A 22,567-nucleotide genomic window follows, 5' to 3' on the forward strand; every position below is an offset into this window, starting at 1 on the left:
ATAAGAGGCACACAAACACATTACCAATATATAATTCTCAGAATGAGCAGCAACTAAATGAGCAAGCCTGTGGTAAAGAATTCAACCTTTTACTATGCTAACTCTTTCCTCAACTATTTCCATGGGCTGGAAATCTTAATTCTTTTTAACAATGATACTTACATCAAACAAAATCCAACTCTAGCATCTAGAAGTTTAAAGAATACGGTATGGCTTCACCTCCTTGTGGGTTTGTATAGTACTACTGTTACATACTTCTGGAGAAAGCGATTTGTTGAGCCAAGTGCAACGGGCTCACCTCGGCTGTTTTGAATATAAAGATGGTTCAACACTGCATGCCGAGGCCTTCGCTGTGATTGGTAACCGTCCGTAGCAGAAGATTGTTCGCTTAATGGTGTTAATTGCAGTTGTGGAGGTATTTCAGGTGGAAGCTTGCCAAAATCATTGTCATTCAGAGATTCATTATTGTAGCTTGAAACTGGGGAAGGAGAAGATTCAAACTCAGACAGACTTTCTGGAGCTTCTGGAACATACTCCTGCACATCACATTGTAACAACGAAAACAAATCAAAGAGCACATAAAGTTTATGGACACAAACATTGGTAACGTTAGCATATCACTTGAGCTATCATAGCGAGAAGAGAACCAACAATTAAGCAAGATTTGTGGAATGGATTCAGAAGTCCCATCGATAAATTTATTCAAAGATATGCTGAAATCACAGCGACTTGATACATACCCGGAAATGTCAGTAACACATTGATTTTGGTTGTATAATGCTAGAAAGATACCCGAGCAAGAGATAGAAATTCAAGGATAAAAAGTTTTCTCGCCTTGTGCTGAGCATCGTGGCTGGAAAAGCATCTCTTTTCATCTAGATGTAAATTGAGCCTCAAAATGAGTAGAGGTTGGTTAAAAGACATCAGCAATTCTCATCTCCAATGTCCATAGAAGATCGTCATGTGACATTCATTACATACACCATGACCAAAAATTTTGATAAAATCCATGTGCTAATTTGAGTGTGCAAAGACAGTTAAGAAAAACAGCAACTGTAGAAAGCGCTTCGGCTGCTATATTCCTCAGAAACACTAAACATGCAAAAGCACAAAAAAATGACAAGAGGAAATGTAGCTGTAGCAACAGCATGCACCATGTATATATGGACTTGTTTATGCACAATGTAAATCAGAGGTAATGTGATAATTAAAAATGAATAGATAATTGAACTTATCTTGTCCAATATCACTGAATTGCTCCCAAATCAATTAAGGGTGAAGCAATAAGATATTAAGACCACAAATTTGTTCAATAGGTAGCATGTTGCAATAACATGGGTTGTCGTGGAGATGTTAAAAGCAGGACACAACGGAAATCTACAATAATTAAGTGACTAAGCCACTACCTTGTTCATCTTCATTCTTTTATTACTGCGAGGGTAGCCATAAAAACTAGAATTTCAACTTCAGCTGCCCTTGTGCATAATAAATACACTGAAAATCAACAAACTTGTGACTAAGTGTTATGATTCATTTACGTTGGTTGCATGATATTTTTTGGTTTCAGTTTCTTTGCATGCTCCGAGTTTTGGAGGTACAGATCCTTATGGTTTCAGGCTACCACATATATCTGGTCTAGAGTATTTGGATCCCTTGCATCCAGTTGCTTTAGAAAGATCATTGTCACACCAAGGAGAAGGGTTTGTTAGAGAATAATATAAATCATATCTTAGGACCTCACCTAACAGCTTAAGCTATTGAGTTGAATCGGTTCTTTAACATGGTATCAGAGCCTTGATGACCAAACAGTCACGAGTTCGAATCTCACTATCTCCATCTATTTGATAAAAATCAAACATAAGGTCGCGTGAGCCTATACAAGTTTCAAGCCCAAAAGACTTTTTTTTTAGCGGGTGTGTTAGAAAATAATATAAATCATATCTTGGAACCTCATTTAATAGTTTAAGCTATTGGGTTGGGATGGTTCTTTGACAGGGTTTGGGTATGATTTGTTATGTGAAAAAAATAATATAGAAGCGAATTTCTGCTTGAATGAAGTTCAATGTGTCACAAAGGACGATAGGTACTATGAATGTGCGTTCATGCTGGTTGTCAACTCATGACTAACAGTGGAAAGTCAAGCACACACTAGCTTTTCCTTGAAGAACATTAAGCTATCCTGGACATTGTTTCTGCATTTGAATATAATTACTGACGTCATTTTACTAGATAAAACACAGCATATCCAGGGAATTCCTTCTTGAAGAAGGTAGCCTATCCTGAGCATTATTTCTCTGTCTATACGTCTTTGCCTATATAAGCTAGTCAAACACATAGTGGCTCAAAGAGTATCTTGAATTCCATTTTCACTCTCTGTATGCATAGCTTCCCATATGCAATAACGGGAATGTATATCCACTAAAAATCCTCTTCCCTTGCATAAAGAACTAAACATAAACACAGATAAATTAAACGGATTTATGAGAATTGGCTGAGCAGATGCTATAACAGTTATATTATCATATCAGGGTTCAAGTTCAGACCAACAAACTTTTGCAATATGCTACGCTCTTAAAACAAGTGGATAAATTAGTGCCAATTGGATAATCTGCTAACTATTGTACTTATTTCCTTTCCCTGTACTACTTGATGTATAGGAAATTCATACATTCAGTCTTTCATTTAGGAACAAAAGGACAAAACTAAAAACTACAAATTACCTGCACATCCAAAATATTGTAAGCAGTACCCGATTCATCACGCTCCCATGGTAGGTCTGGAACATGCCTAAAGTTTTCATCAACAATGAAGCGATAGTGGTAAACACCTGCTGGTAGCATCTTCATAATAATGAAATCTTTACCCATCCTCTGCAAGGGTTCCCTGATAGAAAGGAAAGGCAAGTTACAACATTAGCTAGATTGTGGGAGAAAAGGCATACATGAAGATTGAACTTAAAGAGAAACACAAAAGCTTATCGCACCTCCTGTTCCAATTATCCCACGATCCAGTCACAGCTACTTGCTTGCCATCAAAACTCCATGTTATCATCACAGCTCTCAGATTCTCAGGAACCACACCCCTAAAATCTGTTGTATTAGGCACCAAAGCATAATTTGGCACATGAGTCATTTCACCAGATCTTGGTAATGGAGCCATGGGGACCTGAAATATAGTTGGATTCATAATTTCTCAAAATAAAAATAAAATGCAAGCTTATTTTCTTCCAAGTTTATACATAAACAAAAGGTTCCTTATATACATTACATTAAACCATGAAGAAAGTCAAAGCAATATCCCTTTTAGGCATACTGAAACAGCGAGCCCTTTCTCAACTGAGCATCATTTTTTCATACATTGCATGATACCTTGACTTCAACCTCTTTTTCATGTCCAAATCTTCTCTGTGTTTAGTATCCAAAGACAATTATGCAGGGCCAGGATGAATTTCTCAGCCTAGCAGGTATGAATCCAAAAGATCTCACAAAATGAAGTTCCCATATAGTTCAAGAAAAAGATTTCCACAAAATAGCTGCATCTAAGATAAATAACCAGGATATGAACTTGTTTAAAAACACAATCAGTACAATTCACCAAATTCTATTCCAAATTTGGTAAGCAAAGTTTTTTAATACCTTCAAATTCCATAAATTGAAAATAAACACAACTTGAAGGTTGAAAGATGCAGCAACAACGCCTAGTGATAGATAACAACAAAAAAACCTTGAAAAGAAAAGGTCTAACCACCTTACTTAATCAGAAAATATTTATTTAACTCTTCAATAGCATAAAAAAGAGAAGAAGAAGACTTTGGCAACCATGAAGTCGAAAAGTAATAAAAATAAATAAATAAAAAGACAAGGAGAAGACCTGTGGCATGAACAAGGGAGGAGGCTGCAAGTATCCCACAGGATTACGAGGAGGAGAGTGAACCATGGGCTCTGCCTCTGCATACACACCCTGACTATGATGATAACTAATGGGTGCAACCCCACCATGTGCAGCAAACTCCATACCCTCCTCTTGCTCATAACCCTCCTCTCCTCCGTATTTAACTCCTGATGATGAAGTGCCTTCACCATCACCTTTTCCACTAGCATTCCCCATCACTGATAAAATCGAAACCCAGAAACAATCTTCCACTTAATCATCAAAAGATAATCACTTTTCAAACAAAACCCATCAAGACAACAAAAAGAAAGAAATTTTATGATACCCCATGAAATGAAATGAAAGAAAGAGAGCAAGAAAAGAAAGCGGACCCAAAAACAGAGAAACAAGACCAAAGTGAGTAAAAGTTGTTGTGGGGTTTGGTGTTTCACTTACCCATGTCTGTAAACAAATTTCACAAGCAAAAGCAAGCAACAAACACATAATTAACTCGGCGGACAACAGGCAAGCTAGCCTATTATTTTTTGGCAGCTTTATTTTCTCTCTCTTTCTTTTTATTGATTGATTGATTGCTGGTGTTTTTCTTTAGTTTTTTTTTTTTTAATGAAAAGTGCAATTTGTAACCTCTCTTTCTCACTCTAAAAAACCTCTCTCTCCTCTCTCTCTCTCTCTCTCTCTCAAAACTGGTTTTTAATCTCCAATGAGTTTGGAAGATACTCTGCTGTACTAATGATGGTTGGTTTAAAAAGAATATTGCTGCCCTCTATTTTAGAATATCATCATATCACTAGTTTTTCAAACAGTTTTCTTTGATTTTCCGTAGCGATCGGTAACGCGGTGTATGATAAAAATTAATTTTCTTTTATATTTTTTAATTATTTTAATATACTAATACTAAAAATAAATAAAAAAATAAAAAATATATATTATTTTTATATATTTCAAATAAAAAATACTTTAAAATATATAAAAATACTACTTTAATTGAGTTATAAAACACAAAGATGACATGTATATTTCATTTTTATTTTTTAAACCTTGTATTTTACTTACGTATTTGAAAATTTGATAATAATTGTTTTTCAAAATATTTTAATTCAGAAATGCATTAAAATGTTTTAGTTCAGAAATGCATTAAGATATATTTTTTAAAAAATTATTTTTGATATCGGCAAATGAAAATAATCTGAAAATACAAAAATAAATTAACTTGAAACAAATAAAAAAATAAAAAAATTTAAATTTTTTTTATAAGCATTTTTGAAGCAAAAACAAACAGGTACATATACAAATGACATGCTACCACTACCGCCATCCACCACATTATGCATAAAATGGGTGCTCACCCTAGTGTTGTTAGATATGTTTATTTTTGTGTTTAAAATTATATTTTGGTTCATTTTAAAAGTACGCTTAATCTGAAAAATCAATGTATTTTAGTGTTTTTTATATAATTTTGATGTATTAATATCGAAAATAAAAAAATTTATTTTAATATATATTTCAAGTGAAAATATTTTTCAAAAACATAATTATATGAAATCGTGGTGAAGTTGTATTAAACTAAATCCATTATAAAAAATTATTGTATCTTTTTTTTTATATAATTATTATTTTCTTAAGCTTCAATACTTTAACATAAGGATTTAAATCTGTGATTTGTTTACAATTATGATAAGTTTAGTATTATTAAGTTTATTGCACCGTCAAGCTTAAATAATATGTTATATGTGAAATTATATTATTATACGGAGAAACTTGCATGTCTTTAAAGTCTCGTGTCAAACAAATCAGTAACGTATCAAAATAAAACTATTTATTTATTAATTAACCATTCAATTGAAATATTAAGATAACATATAGATTGTCGATTAGGTACCGATTAACCAATCAATTAGAGGAAGTTATTGATTATTGTAGAATTTCTAAGTAAAGAATAAACAATAAATTCTTGTAATAGACGTGACTTTTTATTTTTCCTAACATTCATTGAGACACAAAAAATACTGAAAAGGGAAATTGAAATATAAAATTATATCTATATATAATTGTGAAATAATCATATGTAAAAATCTATCAAATTAATAAAGAAATTCTAGACTTGCCTAGAATGTATAAATATATATATCAAAACGAGTACATAACAATAAAATCAACATAATATTATCTGACCAATAAAAGATGAAAAACAATTACTAAAAGAAACTAATAAATAAAAAATTTGGATATATAGTACTTATAATTGAATTTTTCCAATAATAATAATAATAAAATATAAGTATAATATGTATTAAAAACAAATACTTCAAGACACTAAAAAAAAATCCACACATAGTTATTAACTAGTATATTGGCCCGCACTTCGCAGCGGGTCAGTATCATTTTTTTTTCAAATATCAAAAAAATATTAAAAGTATAGAGAATATTTTAAATTTATTGGCTTTGATAGTCATGCTAGACCCAAGAACCTTGAAAAAATATATTTAAAATATCCTTAAAGTATCTTAAACATAAATTATAATTATATTTTATATTTTGTTATAAAACAATATTTAAACTATCCTAAATAGAAATCCTAATTATTTTTTATAAATTATTTTTATTTTTTATTAAAAAATATTTAAACTATTCTTTAAGTATCTTAAACAAAAATCCTCATTAATTATTTTATAATTTTTTTATTTTTTATAAAAAAACATTTAAACTATACTTGAATGATCCTAAATAGAAATTCTAGTTAATTTGTTTTTAATTTTTTATAAAAACAAATATTTAAACTATTCTTGAAATATTATAAATAAAAATTCTAATTAATTTTTTTTTTTATTTTTTTTATAGGCTCTTGGGTTTGGCGGTCATGACATGCCCAAGCAACTTGAGTTTAACTGTCATGCCTAATTAATTTTTTTTTACAATTTTTTTATAAAAAAATTTAAACTATTCTTAAAATATCCTAAACAGAAATTCTAATTAATTTTTTAAAAAATTATTTTATTTTTTATAAAAAAATATTTAAACTATCCTTGAAGTATCCTAAACAGAAATTCTAATTAATTTTTTTATAATTTTTTATAAAACAATATTTAAGTTATCCTTGAAAAATCCTAAACAGAAATCCTAATCAATTTTTTTCAATTGTTTTTATTTTTTTATAAAAAACATTTAAACTATCCTTGAAGTATCCTAAACAGAAATTCTAATTTATTTTTTTATAATATTTTTTTATTTTTTATAAAAAAAACATTTAAACTATCCTTTAAGTATCCTAAATAGAAATCTTAATTAATTATTTTTTTTATAAATTTTTTTTATTTTTTATTAAAAAATATTTAAAATATCCTTGAAGTATTCAAAACAGAAATCCTAATTAATTTTATTATAAGTTTTTTGAAGTGTCGTAAATAGAAATTCTAATTATTGTTTTATAATTTTTATAATTTTTTATAAAAAGAAAATTTAAACTATAATTGAAATATCCTAAATAGAAATCCTAATTAAGTTTTTTATAATAGTTTTTTTATTTTTATAAAAAAATATTTAAACTATCCTTGAAGTATCCTAAACAGAAATCCTAATTAATTTTTTTATTAATTTTTATTTAAAAACAATATTTAAATTATCCTTAAAGTATCCTAAACATAAATTCTAATTAATTTTTTTAATTTTTAATTTTAGTTTTTATAGGCTCTTGGGTATGGCGGTCATGCCAGATTTAAAGTACTTTACATATGCCAAACATGCCTGATTTGACGAACAACAAAAGAAAAGGAACAATTATGCACTTTAATTGATAAGAGAGTGAAAAGAAAGAAAAAATATAAACAACAAAAAAAAAATCTCCTAAAAGGATAAAATGAGAAATTGAAAGTGGAACTACCATTACCATCTACATTAAAAGACCTCTTGATTTATAGTAATTTTTCTACACCATTTAGCTTTTATTATAATAATATCAATTATCAATCATTCATCAATAATATTTTTTTTTAATTTGTGCTTCTATTCAATCTACATCCTGCTCCATTTTGATAGTAACAAGTAGATATTATCATGGGTCACAAGCTCCTATACATCTTCCTTTCTAGAAACATGGATATTAAAGTAACTTATATGATTCAAAAACACCAATAAGTCATGTTTATTTTATTTATTCAAAAACATGGAATATGTTTCAATTATGCAATTAACAATGCAAGTCTAATTTAAATGTATTTTTTTAACATAAATTTTGTTAGTAATTTAATATTTTGTCCGTGTTTATACATATACATACACACACACATAAGTGTTGGCTTGTTGAGCCAATCAAAACCCATAATTTATAGGGAAAAAATATTACCAAAAACCTTGAACTCGTCAATTTCAACTTGTTTGGAGAACCTACTTTGTACTATACTAAGGAAATTTATGATACCAATGTTAAAAAACTACTCATCGCTTTACCATATTTTCATTGTATTGCATGCTAGTGAAAGGTTGTGTGTTTTTTTTTGTATCCTTTTCTTACTTGTTTGTATATGAAGGATTGATAGTATATTTTCAATTAAATTAATTAGCCGACAATTATTAGAACATAAATATTCTCTTTTAAACACATATTTTTTTTAATTTTTCCCTTTAACTTGTCTTTTATTTACTTTCATATGAGAAGTTGCTTCATTTTGTTATGGTATGTAAATTTTAGTGGCACTTTGCACAAAATGTTAAATTATCAAATTTTAAGGTCATGCATAACACATCGATTTGATGAATCATTTTGGGCCAAAGCTAGACCTTTATAAGTAAAGTTCAATGTCCAATTCTTTTTTTTGTTTGTGTATATATATAATGTCTATTTTTTTTTATTATTATCGATTGCCTATTTTTATATCATCTAATTAAATAAAGCGAACATATTTGACCCACTTGAATTTATAACTCGAGTTGTTGAATTTGTTTTTAAATACATGTTTGTCACCTAAACATCATTTTAAAAATAATACAGCCCTACAGCGAAACGCGAGCCCACGTCTTGTTATTTATTATAAATCAAGTATAAATATAACTTGTGTTATTGCAAATCCTTGGTAACTCTCAATGTTAATAAGAGTTTCCTAATCATATAAGCTTGACTTTCATTATCATAATCTTCCTCTTCATCTCTATTATGTCCGCACAACTTACCCTCATGTTTTTTAAGGTTTTCCTATTCCTTAACCATACTAATAGATTTTTATTTTCTACAATCACTAAAACAATGCTCATGCTTCTCATATTTTTAGTGTTTGCCTAAAACTGGTTTGACATACGAATTATATGGCTTATTTGTTTTAGATTGTTTTTTTGAGGCCCTATCAGGTTTAACAACATCTTGTTTCATATATGGTTACAACTATAATGTTTTTCTTTTGTTCATAATATTGGATCTGCGATTCTCATTATATTTACTCTTAAAGGATTTAAATACTTTGCTATTACTTACTCTCTCTTTGAGTAAAATTTATGCATTCAAAGCCATATTATTTTATCTTATGTAAGTGATTATGTTAAGCCGACCTCTAAAATTCATCAGTTTACTCATATATAGAATTATTTCCTTATGAACAATTCTAATATCACATCTAAAATAAATATTGCTAATAAATTAAAAGAAAGAATTTGTCTTACCATATTTACTTCATCATTGTCTATAGTCTAACATTTTCCCTACCCTCTTTTGCATATATATCCATCTATTACTTTTATATATATAAAAAAAGCTCTACCCACCAACCTGTATATGATTAATTTCACCATTTTTTTAGATATTCATGTTTTCTTTAAGTAAGTTGCATTTGACAACCCAGTTAATAAATTCTTTTATTTTTAAATTTGTATTAAAGCTAAGGATATCAAATCTTAAGCAAAATTCATTCATCTCATGATAATATTTTTCAAGCTTATCCTGCAATAATTAGTAAAATTATTATAGCCTACATCAATCCCATCCTCTTCAAATCCTAATAAATAGATAGGTTATCTATATGAGATTGCAAGAACATGTATAAGATTTGGTCTATTCTGAGCATGTCCCTCTCCTCGTCACAATTCTTGTTTATGCCTCCATCTAGTAGTTGATCTAGTCACTTAAATTATGTCTACTACTAAACAATTCAATTGATCAAATCTCTATGACAGGGTTTCCTATGATGCTTTTTTCAGTTCTTTTAGTGCTTTAAATGACATTTACTCTTTGATCTACATTATGGGGTGAGATAGTGTTACCAATATCTTTTTCCATCGAACATGCCAACTCATTCTCACACCAATTGAAATATCATATAGTGAAATGAAAGAAACTAGGGTTTCATAAACCCTAAAATTATAACTAAATTGTAGATAGAATTTTCATTTAATAAACTTATATTGATAATAATTTAATACCAATAACATATAAAATTATTTTAAATAGTAAGTTAGATTGACCTAACTAATAAAATCTGAATAAAATAAATATATAAAACCTAATTAGGAACTAAAATAACAAGGAAAATAAAGAAAATTCCAAAACAATCTCTAAACCTAATTTTGCATAAAAACGATCTTAGCTGGTTATCACTATATAACTGAGCTTGCTGAATAAGTTTATAAAATTTTAACTTGATCAAAAAATGGATTAAAAGCTATGTCTATTTCTTTCAATAAATTCACTTGACTCGTCTTGACTCTTCTTAGATTTAGACATGTCGATTTGGTTTATGACCATTGTTCGAACAGTTTAAAATTGATTAAGATTGTTATTTCTTCTTTCTTCTTAGATGATATAGTTTCACCAAACAGAAAACATGCATATCAATCAATATATAAACAAAATTCAACTTATAGTACTTGTTAATAGAAAATAGACATAAAGAAGTAAATTGACACAATGATCAATCCTTTGACCTTAAAATAATTTATTGCCTGCTCTATGGTTAGTTGCAATATTATTTCTCATGCTTACTCAATTTCTTATTCTAAGTAACATAAACAAGAATAAATAGTGAACTAAAATTTATACATTACTCTGTATAAGAAATAAAAGGACAGAAGAATTTTGACAGAAATTTGTAAAAGAGAGTTTTTGAAATATTATAAGTTTTCTCCTCTTCAAACTCTTGTCAGAACATAAAGACAATTATGACAATTAATTTTAACTTTAAATTTTAAAACTAAAAGATACATCTTTTCAAAACAAGACAACTCTTTAAAAGGACACAACTCTATTTTAAATAGAGTTTCAACAACTACAAATCTCTAGGAAAAGACATAAGTTTTTATTCATACCCTAACAATCCTCCATATGAATTGCAATAATTTGATTATAATAAAATACAAAGTTGACATGGAAATAGAGAGTAACAATGAAAAGTCTATGCATTCGGCGAGATAGTTTTTGACCTTGAACCATCTTTAGTGAAAACTATCGGATTCACTAATCTAACCAGTGAACATGGTGTCTTGAAGTGTCCAAACTTTTGTAAGAACCCAAACAATAGCAAACACACAATTTTTCTTTTTATAATTTTGATTCTAACGATTGTGTTTATTTTGGCCTTGAACACATTTTGGATTCAAATAGTACTTTAAAGAATTTAGCCTATTCAACTCTCATTGAAATGACCTTGTTTCACACTCATATAAATGATTCTTATTAAGAGTATCTTGCAATAACCCATTTGATTTTTTCAATCTATAAGAATCATTAAAAGCTTAGCTTATCATATTTTCGTTGCAAACAACACTTTCCATCATAGGAATGTGTAAGATGCAAATACTGGATTTACACATGATTTGGTTGTTTCTTTAAATTTAGATAATCTTCAATCAACTAGGTTTGATTGTCATCATAGTAATTCTTTGAATATAGACTTTAATTTAATTCCCCTCGATGATTTATTAACTTTGTTTCTTTATTAAGCAATTTTATAAGTGAATTTGCAATGCAATCCTTTGACTTCACGTAGTCAATAGAGATAATCCTATTTGAAAGAAACTACCTTATAATATAATATATTTGATAAATATATCAAGACTTATTATTATATATACTATTTCATGCCATACCAATTGCAGATTGGCTATTGTAATGTGTAGAAATTGTTGGCATATATTTTAGCCAACTTAAAATATCTTCTGAGAAGTTTTGAAGCCACTTTTTTTTTTTTTCATCTTTGTCTAAAGCTATAAACTCAAACTCTTTAGTGGATCTGGCTATATAAGTTTATTTAGAAGATTTACAAGTGACTATATCTCTTCTAATAGTAAAGATAATTCAACTTGTGAATTAAATCTTTAATATTAAATATTCAATTAGCATCGTTAAACTATTCAAGTATAATTGGATATCTCATATAAAATAGTCCATATTTTAACTTTCTTTAGTGGAAGAGCTGTAATTGTTTCTAGAAACCCTACCACTTTCATATACTTATAGGAAGGTCTTTGACCATTCCATAACTCATACAGTGTTTTCTCTAATTTTTTATGAGAAATTTTATTCAAAATATAATTTGCTGATAAAATAGCCCCCCCTCATAAGTTCTAAAATAATCTTAAACTTATCAACATAAAATTCATGATTTCTTTCAATGTTCAGTTTTGAGTTCAACAATATCATTTTATTATAGTGAATAAAAAGTCATGGTTTAATGGATTATACCATGCTCATTACAAAATTCATCAAAATGCAAATTATATTCCTCACCTCTATTGCTTCTTATCACATTGATCTTTTTGCTAAGTTGATTTTCAACCTCGTTTTTGAAATATTTGTACACATTTAAAGCCTAGTATTTTCTTATTAGTAAATAGACATAACAATATCTTGTGAAATCATTAATGAAAGTATGGCTACCTACTGGAGCTTCAACCAACCACCGGTCAATTCCGCTTTGGGGCCACCCCTTAAATACTTTTTACTAGCTCTAGTTTGCTTGAATTTTAAATCACATATATCAGTGTGAATTAAATCTAAAGGCTTGCTACCTTTTTTTTTTATAGAATAGAGAACAAGACTAAAAGAAGAAGAAGAAGTTATATTAATCTTTTTATTTTTTTGGTACAATCATCAAAATGATGACCTTAAATAATCCATCACATAAATATTCCTTGCACATAGACATCCCACTCTTGGTGAGGATAAACTTGTTAGACTAAAACAATAACCTAAACCATTTCTTGCTCAATAGTAAGTAAGAACCCAATTTATTTATTTTTAAATATCAGAAACATGACCTACATTATAAAAAGCCACCTTTTTCCTAGACATCATCATTAGCTGTTTCAGAATTATCCTTTAGATTTTTAATTTGAGGTTTAAAGAAAAGTTTGCAACTTGACCCAACAAAAACCTTGCATTTGATAACCAAAGTTATATACAATTAATCACCCCCACCCTACACTATAATGAGACACAAATGAGAAGTGTATATCACAACGATGTTGATCAATCCTTCAAAGAGTTTGCAAGTTCAGTAAAGAATTTAGTATGGGAATCACTCTACCAAACAAAGAGAAACAAAGTAGACAATATGCGAAAACTTTAAAGAAAATTTCAAAAACTAAAAAATAATGATAACAATTGATATATATAGTGGAAAGCTAACCCTAATTTGACTTAATAGATCCAAACTTGATAAATAAGCCTTAACACATTAAAAGCCCAAAATAAATAGAATAATAAAATAAAACCTAACCCAAATAAACCTTTAAATGTTACATGCTCTAAAATAAACTAAAACATAAATAAATAATAGCCTAACTAATTAAAACAAGACCCAAGTCAAATTTTATAATATCTTGGTAGAATCGAAGTCCAATTTTAGATAAATGGTTCTCCTTTTTATTTAAAAATTAGAAGGTCTATCTTATATCATTAGAAATATATGAATGTCTACTTTCTAATGCAACTAGAATCGCATCAAAATTCATTTTTTAGCTTTGATTATGACCGAAACAATAGCAAATGTTAAAATTGACAGATTTGAATCTTCTTATTCCAATCTTTCTGTAATGTTTGGATGCTTCCCTACAAACCTTTCTTGAACATGAATCAAGTTAATCATGGCTTGTTCTTCATTCTTTGATATCTTCTCGAAGTCAACCTTACTCATGTATCTTGAAGAAGTCCATTAATTGCCTCTTTGAACCACTTTGCTCCAAGTCTTATACTGGACCCAATAGAACCTCTAAAGGATCTCTTGATGTTGAAGCTAAGATCACATCATTAGTACTACCTTTCCATGACCTAGGATTTTGCACACAATTGTTTTTTTCATGAACAAGTGTTCTCTATCAATAGTTGCTGCATACTAAAAAAATCTATTCACGTCAGAACATACATGATAGGTGGCTCCAATAACAACCTACCACTTTTTAGGGTTATTTGTAAAGTTTACTTCTGACTCAAAAGCAACAAACTCTATAGATTTTTCACCAATGATCTCAATCACACTAGCTTATGCATTCTTCTCTTTCACAATGCCAATAGTTCTCAGTGTGGTGTCCTAACTTGTTGCAAGTAAAGTATGTTCCTTTAAACCTCTTTTTAGTCATTGCCACCACTATTAGTATCCCTGGAAAACATTTTCTCCCTCAAGCTTCCTATTTAAGTTCACACCACTTAAGGTTTTTTATTTTTCCCTATATGAAGCATGTTTAGAAATCAAGTTAACTGATAGAACAATTAAGGCTACTAGGGTAACTGGTGCATTAGTGTTATCAACAGTAGTTTTATCCAAATGTTGTCTCAATAATAAGATCAACTTCACAAATATATGTCACATGATATAATTTAGAAAATAATACAATTGAAAAAAAATTAATCATAGAATGTATAACACACTAATTGTGCGAAGTATAATTTAATAAATGTATTGAATATTTAAATAAATACCCTTATTATATGTATTGTGTGTGTGTGTGTGTAAAAATATGTAAGTTCGATTTTTGATAGAATAAATTTCAAACATTTATTTTATCTACTGTCAATAAATCTCATATGTATATAAATATATCGTTTGTATATAAAAAAAACCGTATTGTAGCCTATTGGTAAGTGGCTTTTTTCTTTTCTAGAGATCCTCTTTCAAAACCCAGTAGCCACTTCTTTTGCATACACAATAGAAAGATATAATTTGTAAAAAGCCAGAAACAAATAGTTTTTTTGGGTGAAATACAGGGCTCCAAGCCTTAGAAGAATTAAATTAATTGTGGTAGAGATGATCAAATTAGGTCAAAATATAAATTTGATTACAAACCCGCAAGAGGGTAACTATTAACCCAATTATCTCTATTAAGTGGATTTTTTGGTCAAGCTAAAGTTTGCCAAACAATCCGCTACAACATTCCTTTCTCTAAATATATGTTGAATCCTGACCTCACAGTCCTTTGACAAAGCTTTCTTTACTTCGGTGTTGACTTTGACTATATACTTCGTAAACAAGTTCACAACCAACATCAAATATGACTCTAGAATTATCCAATATAATCTTAGAGTCCATACAAGATTTAACCTAGTGATGACCGCTCATAACTGTGCTCTAACTGAAGTTAGATGCAGCATTGATTACAAAGCCTTTGATCCAAGACCCATGCTATCTTTGATCAGCCCTCCTACTCCTATAAATCTAGGATTACCATTCCATAAAACACTAAGAGAAGTTGTCTCAATACATTTTACAATAATGTCAATCAGATTATATAGCATACCTGTAAACAACAATGTTTCCCAGATAAAGTCACAGTGTAGCTGGTCATATATCTCCAAGTCCACCTTAATAGCCATCATCCATTTTTTTTTTCTTTGCATGTTTCTAATGGAGTGAACAATCTCTTGAGCCATGATGATTGTAAAACCCAGTTAAAATATTAAGGTATTAGTAAAATGTTAGAAATTTAACCCAATGATATATTTATATTAGAAATGAAGTTTTATGGATTAAAACTTTTAGGCGGAGATAGAATAACCGGTTAAACAAAAAATTAATTGAATTAAAAAATGACAATGTCATAAATATGAAATTGATGGATATATAAATAGAAAAACTTGGTTTTCTAAGGAAGCCAAATTGGCCGACTACAAACTAAAGAAAAAAAGGGAGGGGATTCGAGCAAAATCCATTGAAAATTCTTACTAAAAACACCAAATAAAGTTGAATTAAAGAATCAAAGAGTGATGGGAAGAGATTTAAGCAAGAAAATTAAAGGATTTATAGCTAGAGTGTGGGGGGGGTTAAAGAAGAGAAGAAGAGAAAAAGTGGTGAATAAAACTTGATCTTCCTTGTTCCTATTCTCTCAAATTGTTGTATTTAAGTGGTAAGGAACCTTGATTTGAGCTTAGTTTGAATTGTTAATGAGATTTGTTGTGTCTTGTATATGGAAAGACGATGAAAGTTTGTGTATGAATAAATGAATATTTAGATGGATGTCTTTATGTTAGATTGAGATTAGTACGTATGAAAAATCAATGGGTAATGTGTTAATTGAAAAATTTGAAGAAGAAAAAACCTACCCTCTTAGTGTAGGGTTTGGCCAAAAATAGGGATTTAAGGGTTGAAGTTGCTTGATTTATTTTTTTATGTAAATCATGTAGAATTATGTTAGTTAGATCCTAAATGAATAGGCAATACATTGATTTTAAAGAATTTGAGAAAAATATGTGTATTCCTTTAGGGAAGGAAGTTTAGCCAAATATGCTAGGATGAGAGGTTTGACTTTTGGTACATTTTTTTATTAAATATGGAATCATTATATGATTAATGATATGAATTATGGATGAATTAAGTCTAATTTGTATGAAAATTGAAAAAAGAACCCTTGGTTTAATATACAAGGGTTCAGCCTAAAGAGAGAAGAGAAGAGGTTGAGGTTTTTTTTGGTTTCTTGATTTAGATAGGTTAATTTCATGATTTAATGAGTTGATATAAATAGAAAATGAATGAGTTAAGTTCAATTTTAGAAATAATTGAAATAGGGAACCTTTGGATATAGAAAATAGGTTCGACCTACATAGTAATTCAATGAGAGATTTGATTTTATTTGAAATACTTGATTCAGAATGATTCAATTATGTGATGAGAATATGATTGATGTATAAGTCAGTTTAAATTACATGAAAAATTTAACTCGAAACTTATGGTTCCTTGGTTTGATATTCGACCAAACAAAGAAGAAGGAATAATGTGGTCAATTTATTTAAAGTAATAAGAAGAGTTAAAATAAAATGATCAAATAATATTACATGAAATGAAATTAGAGGAAAACTCCATGAAAGATTGGAAATAACATATTAGAACCATTTAAACTTGGTTTGGTCTTGGGATAAGAAATGAAAGAATTTATTGTTATGGTTAATTCATATGAGTAAATGGAATTTTGAGTCATCCAAAAATACATGAATATGACTTGAATAAGTGAAAGTATTAGATTATTTAGAAAGAATATAAAAATTATGAAATTCCTTAAATATGAGATGTGAATTGAATGAAAGTTGAAAATCAGACTTTTATGATAAGAATCTTGAATTTAAAATAATAATTATTATGATGATACAAGAGAGGCTACAAAAGCTTCACAACAATCTGGAATAGTCAAACGATAGTAAACCCTAGGTAGGTGTTTAACACCTTAATAATTATTAATCTTCTCTTTAAAGTTAATATTAACTACAATTTCTTTAATTTAAAGATTCTATTGTAATAGTTGAAAATATATACGTTGAAGTAAGAAGTTAAATTATGAAAATAAATGATTGACATTCAAGTAGAATTTCTAGATTGATTGGTATCAACTTGAGATTATCGGATTTATTGGCCTTCAAATGGGAATGCTGAAATGATCAACATTAAGTAGAATTGTTGGATTGATTGATATCCAATTAAGATTACTAGATTTATTGGCTTCCAAATAGAAATATTGAAATGATCACTATCCAAGTATGATTACCATATTGATTGGTATCCAATTAGGATTACTAGATTTATTGGCTTCCAAATGAGAATGCCAAAGTAATTGACTTCCAAGTAAAATTGTTAGATTGATTGGTATCTAGTTGGGATTATAAGATTTATTGGTTTTTAAATGGGAATGCCGGAATAATTAGTAACCACAAAGTTTTTCCAGGTTGATGGGTAATCCAATGAGGATTTCTGGATTAATTAGTATCTATAATGAATAACCAAATTAATTGACTGCTAAGTAGGATAGACGGGCTATTAAATTATTTAAGAAAGATGGCTAAAAAGATTGAAGAAGATATTGAATGTGAAAATTTACTTGGCTAGTTGTTGAATGATTAGAATAACAAGAATAAATTATAATTGTGAAAGAATTCTTTGAGGATTATTTGAAATAATGTTTAATTTATATTGGAGATTAATATATTATCTTGTTAATCTTTGTTTTAGGTCTTTCATAGATTGTCATGAGTAAAGACTTGCTATTACTTTTTTGTTTTAGTTAATAAGAGGGGTTTGTACAATGAAATTATGAGTTATAACTCTTTAAATACTTTCCTTTGATATATAAATAAAAGTATATGAACTCTAATGTTTTACTAGAAAAGAACTTTAAAGCAGTAACCATGTTTTTCTTACGCCCATTTCCTCATTATTTAATTTTGCATTATTAATCCATCTACGGAATTGAAGGCAGCGTCATGTGTCAGCCGGAACACCCCTAACTTTCTCATCTACTATCAATACCTCATTAAAATCTCCGACCACCATCCACGGTAAGGAAATAAATGTTGACATGTCCCTAATTTCTGCAAAACATTCTTTCTTCGGTGATCCTTTTATGTTGCCAACAAGAGTATGGATAAGGTGTCGTGAATACTGTATAACTATTATATCGATCCTGGACTTGTTCCACAGCAGCCAAAAACCTCTAGACCTTCCCTCTGCCTCTACTCTATAATTATCCTCAAAGCCCAGCTTCTCAATAATTTTATCTGCTCCCTGCAACTCATTCTAGGTTCTGCCAAAGCTAAAATATCAAAGCCATAAACTTTTCTAAGATCATGAACAATAGAGCAGAACCTACTACTTAGTGCCCCTCTACAATTCCAATAATATGCACTTATCATGAAAATTATAGGGTGTCCTAGTTCAGCACCCTCAACTTCATATGGAAGTCTTAAGACTCGATGCCCTTAACCATTTGTTATGATGGTATCTTCACTTATAAACGGGGTGTCTCCTTGCATTTCCTTAACAACATCATATCCGGCCTCCAATCTCCATCACGATATATATTTACATTTCATTCAGGTGAACGTATGAACAATGTCGAATATGTTAGAAATTGTGAATTCTTTGATACTGCCTAGCTTGTGTTCATCTATCCTCTTCTTGTTTTATGGCGTTTGCATCATCGTGAACTTCAGGTAAGCGAACTGCTTTCTTTACTAATTGAACCCTAACCTGCTTACTCTCTATTTGGGCTTGTTCCTTGGTGGCTTTAGCTAAATTAAGCAGCTCTGAGTCTGGCATCATTTCATGAACTACAACATGTGAGCATACCTCTTGTTTGTTACCATATATATATACTACCCACATTGGAAACATATCATATGCAACCCTTCATAGGTTATGCGTTGAATTCTTCTTCTTACCTTGAAATTGGCCAACAATGGCTTTGTTAGATCCCCACTTGTACACATACACATGCATAGTTTCCACGAGTGCCCAAAAACATTGTCATATCTAGCTTTAAAGTTCTGCCAATGTGATTTCTGATTTTCCAAAGCACCGAGTTGTCATAGTATTCCATTGCAAGGTCCGGCAGTTAAACCCAAACAGCAACTTTATCAATAGTTGCTTGATACAAATCAAAGTTCAGGTGCCATTGACGCATTGTGACATAGTGGTCAGCCACCATCCACGGCCCTCCATACAACGCGAAGTCCCGGTCATCTGGGTTTGAGAACTTCATTAGGAAAAAGTCATTTCCTAGATTTTCCATAGTATTTGGAGCCTTTTCAGTTGATAGGTATATCCCATCCTTCTTCCCATAACTTTAACAATTAGGGTTTATCGCCAAGGTTCTCTGATTCTTTTCTTCCCCTGTACTATTAATTTTATTACTAGGCAATCAACCTCTCCATCATCTTCCTCCTCGTCGTCCTCCGATATGTATTCTTCCTTTTGGTAGTCCTCAAGATCTTGTGGGTTTAAGAAGGCCTCTCCTATTAGGGAATCCTTATAGCTAGGTCCTTCTGTCATCTTACTCATCTCCTGTGTCTGACTTGGTTTTTCGTCTTCCATAGATTGCTTTCCTGAATGAACCTTGATCTCATTTTTAGAGCGTGCTAGCAAGTCTTCTTCCTCAGTAGTGATCTCAGCACTTTCTCCCGAGAGCATTTCTCCCAAAGATGATTTAGGAATAAACAGTTGATAACAACAGACATGCCTCCAGAAGGAATTTAACAGCGAATTAAGCACGTAATTTAATGCTATTACGATAATACATCATCAATTAATGAGGTTAGGTTTGTAGCATTAGAAAACATTAAGACATTAATTAACAATAAAGATTAGCAGAAAAGACAACAAAAACCATATTTATATGGAACTCTTATTTATTCTGAAGACATAAACTATGCACAGAGATATAGCAGACAGAAACCTTAACAGTCCTGAACTATTATTAATTTTTTTTAAAGTCAAACAGAAACAAGAAGCAAAGAATTGCACTATATATGTACACGATAAAAGCTGAATATTTTCGGTTCGGTCCGGTTTTGAATCAAAATAAACAATCAAACTGAATTTTTTTTTAAGTTTTTGAACCGAACCGAACCGAAAACCGATTCAAACCGATTAATTTCAGTTCAGTTTTTTCCCTTCCAAACTGGTTCAAACTGAACTAAAGCATCTTCGGCACAAACACAACGCAAGGGAGGAACAAAATAAAAGAGTGTTTTTAGAATGAAACTGATTGAATCCCTATCTAACCCCTTAAAAGGGTAGATCCTGATAAATCATAGCCTCTACTCTTCTTGGTGTAGGTTCAGACGACAAGAGCCAAGCCCAAGATCAGGAGTGGTACGAGTAGCTGCAAGATCTTAATCAGAAACCCAGGCTTCTCGTCTTTAGGGTTTGTTCCTCCCAAACCTGGTGCTACGTAGAGGCGTCTAGTTGGGACTGTTGTTACATCTACCTCACCAATGACATACTTTTCCATCATCTCTCTAGCATCATCGCTGTGACTCATATCTTCAAAATCGTTTGTTACATCTTTCCCTATAAAATAAATGAGAAAGTTCATGCAAGTAACTCGGATCAGAAGTGGAATACTTAGAAATATTGGACAAGAATCAACAAAATTCAAGAAACCCAGAAGAATCCATTACTCATCCTTTAGAGAAGAGGGAGAGACCCAAATTGACACATGACTGAGAATGCATGGAGGAGAAGAAGACAGATTTGAGATATGAGAGACAGAGAACAGGGAGAGGGGGCGGCTGAGAGTGCACTTAGGTTTAGGGTTAGAAAAAACATACTATTTATACTTTTTTTTAAGTGCTGGTCTGGTTGAATCGGTTCGGTTTAATCGATTTCAGACTTTAGAAACTGAAACCGAATCTAACCAGAACTTTTTTTGTGATTTTCTAATCGGTTAATTCGGTTTTTTTTGTTCGGTTTTTTCGGTTATTTGTTTTTCTGATTTTCTTGGTTTAATAAGTTATTCAGTTTTTTTGCTCACCCCTACGTAAAAGATAAAGAATATCATAGTCTAGAACTAAAATTTGGATTATTTTTTCCCGCAAAAAAACGTACAGCACAAATTAAATGATAAATTTTAACAAAAGCAAATGCTAAGACTTAACATATATACACAAAAGCAATTTGCACAGAAAGGAATTGCACACAATTATTTTCCAAGTTTCAGTTTTGCATAATAATAAAATAATAGAAGAGGTTTGCATGACTAAACTTTTTCACAGATGCACTACTTGGCGATATATACGCATACAATAATTACCGACGGCCTCACCGATGGAACACGTCCGTCGGTATAATAGTCGTTGGTAACTACCCTTTCCATCGCTAATTCTGTCGCAAATAAAAAAAACCACCCACCGACGGTCTTACAGACGGATACGCGCGCGCAAAAAAAAAAGTTTCCCGCGGGAACATTACCGACGGAATAATCCGTCTGAAATTTCAACGGTAATTACCGACGGATTATCCATCGGTAAATATGGCATCGGTGGTAATTGTGTGGCAACTCTCTGTGAAATACTGACGGATATTATCCGTCGGTAAATCCATCTGTATGTAATCATCGACAAAATATTTATGTCGGTAATTATGGCATGGCTGGTAATTGTTTGGCAACTCTCTGTGAATCACCGACGGATATTATCCGTCGGTAAAGCCGTCGGCATATATTTAAAAAATATATATATAAATAATTTATTAATAGGAAAACTCTAATAAACAAATAAAATTAGATTAAACATTAAAAATATAAAAATAATGTTAAATAATATTCATCCAAATATTCATTACAAATTTAATGTGTTTAAAAAACAAAATTAAACTAGAATAGCGGCGGAGCTGGAGGAGGAGGAGGAGGAGGAGGAGGAGGAGGAGGCTGGTTGTTTCCGGGACCGTACAACTAAAAAGGCCCTGCACAAGTATCATCACTCATCTTTGATCTCATCTCCATG

General features: G+C 30.3%; 1 protein-coding gene across 2 annotated transcripts; it reads right to left on the minus strand.

The window, feature by feature from the left end:
- Positions 1–70: 70 nt before the first annotated feature.
- Positions 71–4,592, minus strand: LOC18105357 (SNF1-related protein kinase regulatory subunit beta-2). 2 transcript variants are annotated; one of them, XM_052447054.1, is made up of 6 exons: positions 4,327–4,592; positions 3,871–4,109; positions 3,109–3,165; positions 2,984–3,054; positions 2,721–2,883; positions 71–536 (listed from the first exon to the last, which is right to left on the minus strand). In XM_052447054.1, exons 1-6 carry the CDS (start codon positions 4,328–4,330, stop codon positions 216–218), a joined length of 855 nt encoding a protein of 284 aa, XP_052303014.1. In that variant the 5' UTR covers positions 4,331–4,592; the 3' UTR covers positions 71–215. The 2 variants fall into 2 exon arrangements, with proteins under 2 accessions (XP_052303014.1, XP_024441127.1); XM_024585359.2 differs by having other exon boundaries at positions 2,984–3,165; positions 4,327–4,586.
- Positions 4,593–22,567: the final 17,975 nt, after the last annotated feature.

The sequence above is a fragment of the Populus trichocarpa genome, chromosome 14 (genome assembly GCF_000002775.5).
Source record: "Populus trichocarpa isolate Nisqually-1 chromosome 14, P.trichocarpa_v4.1, whole genome shotgun sequence".
NCBI lineage: Eukaryota > Viridiplantae > Streptophyta > Magnoliopsida > Malpighiales > Salicaceae > Populus > Populus trichocarpa.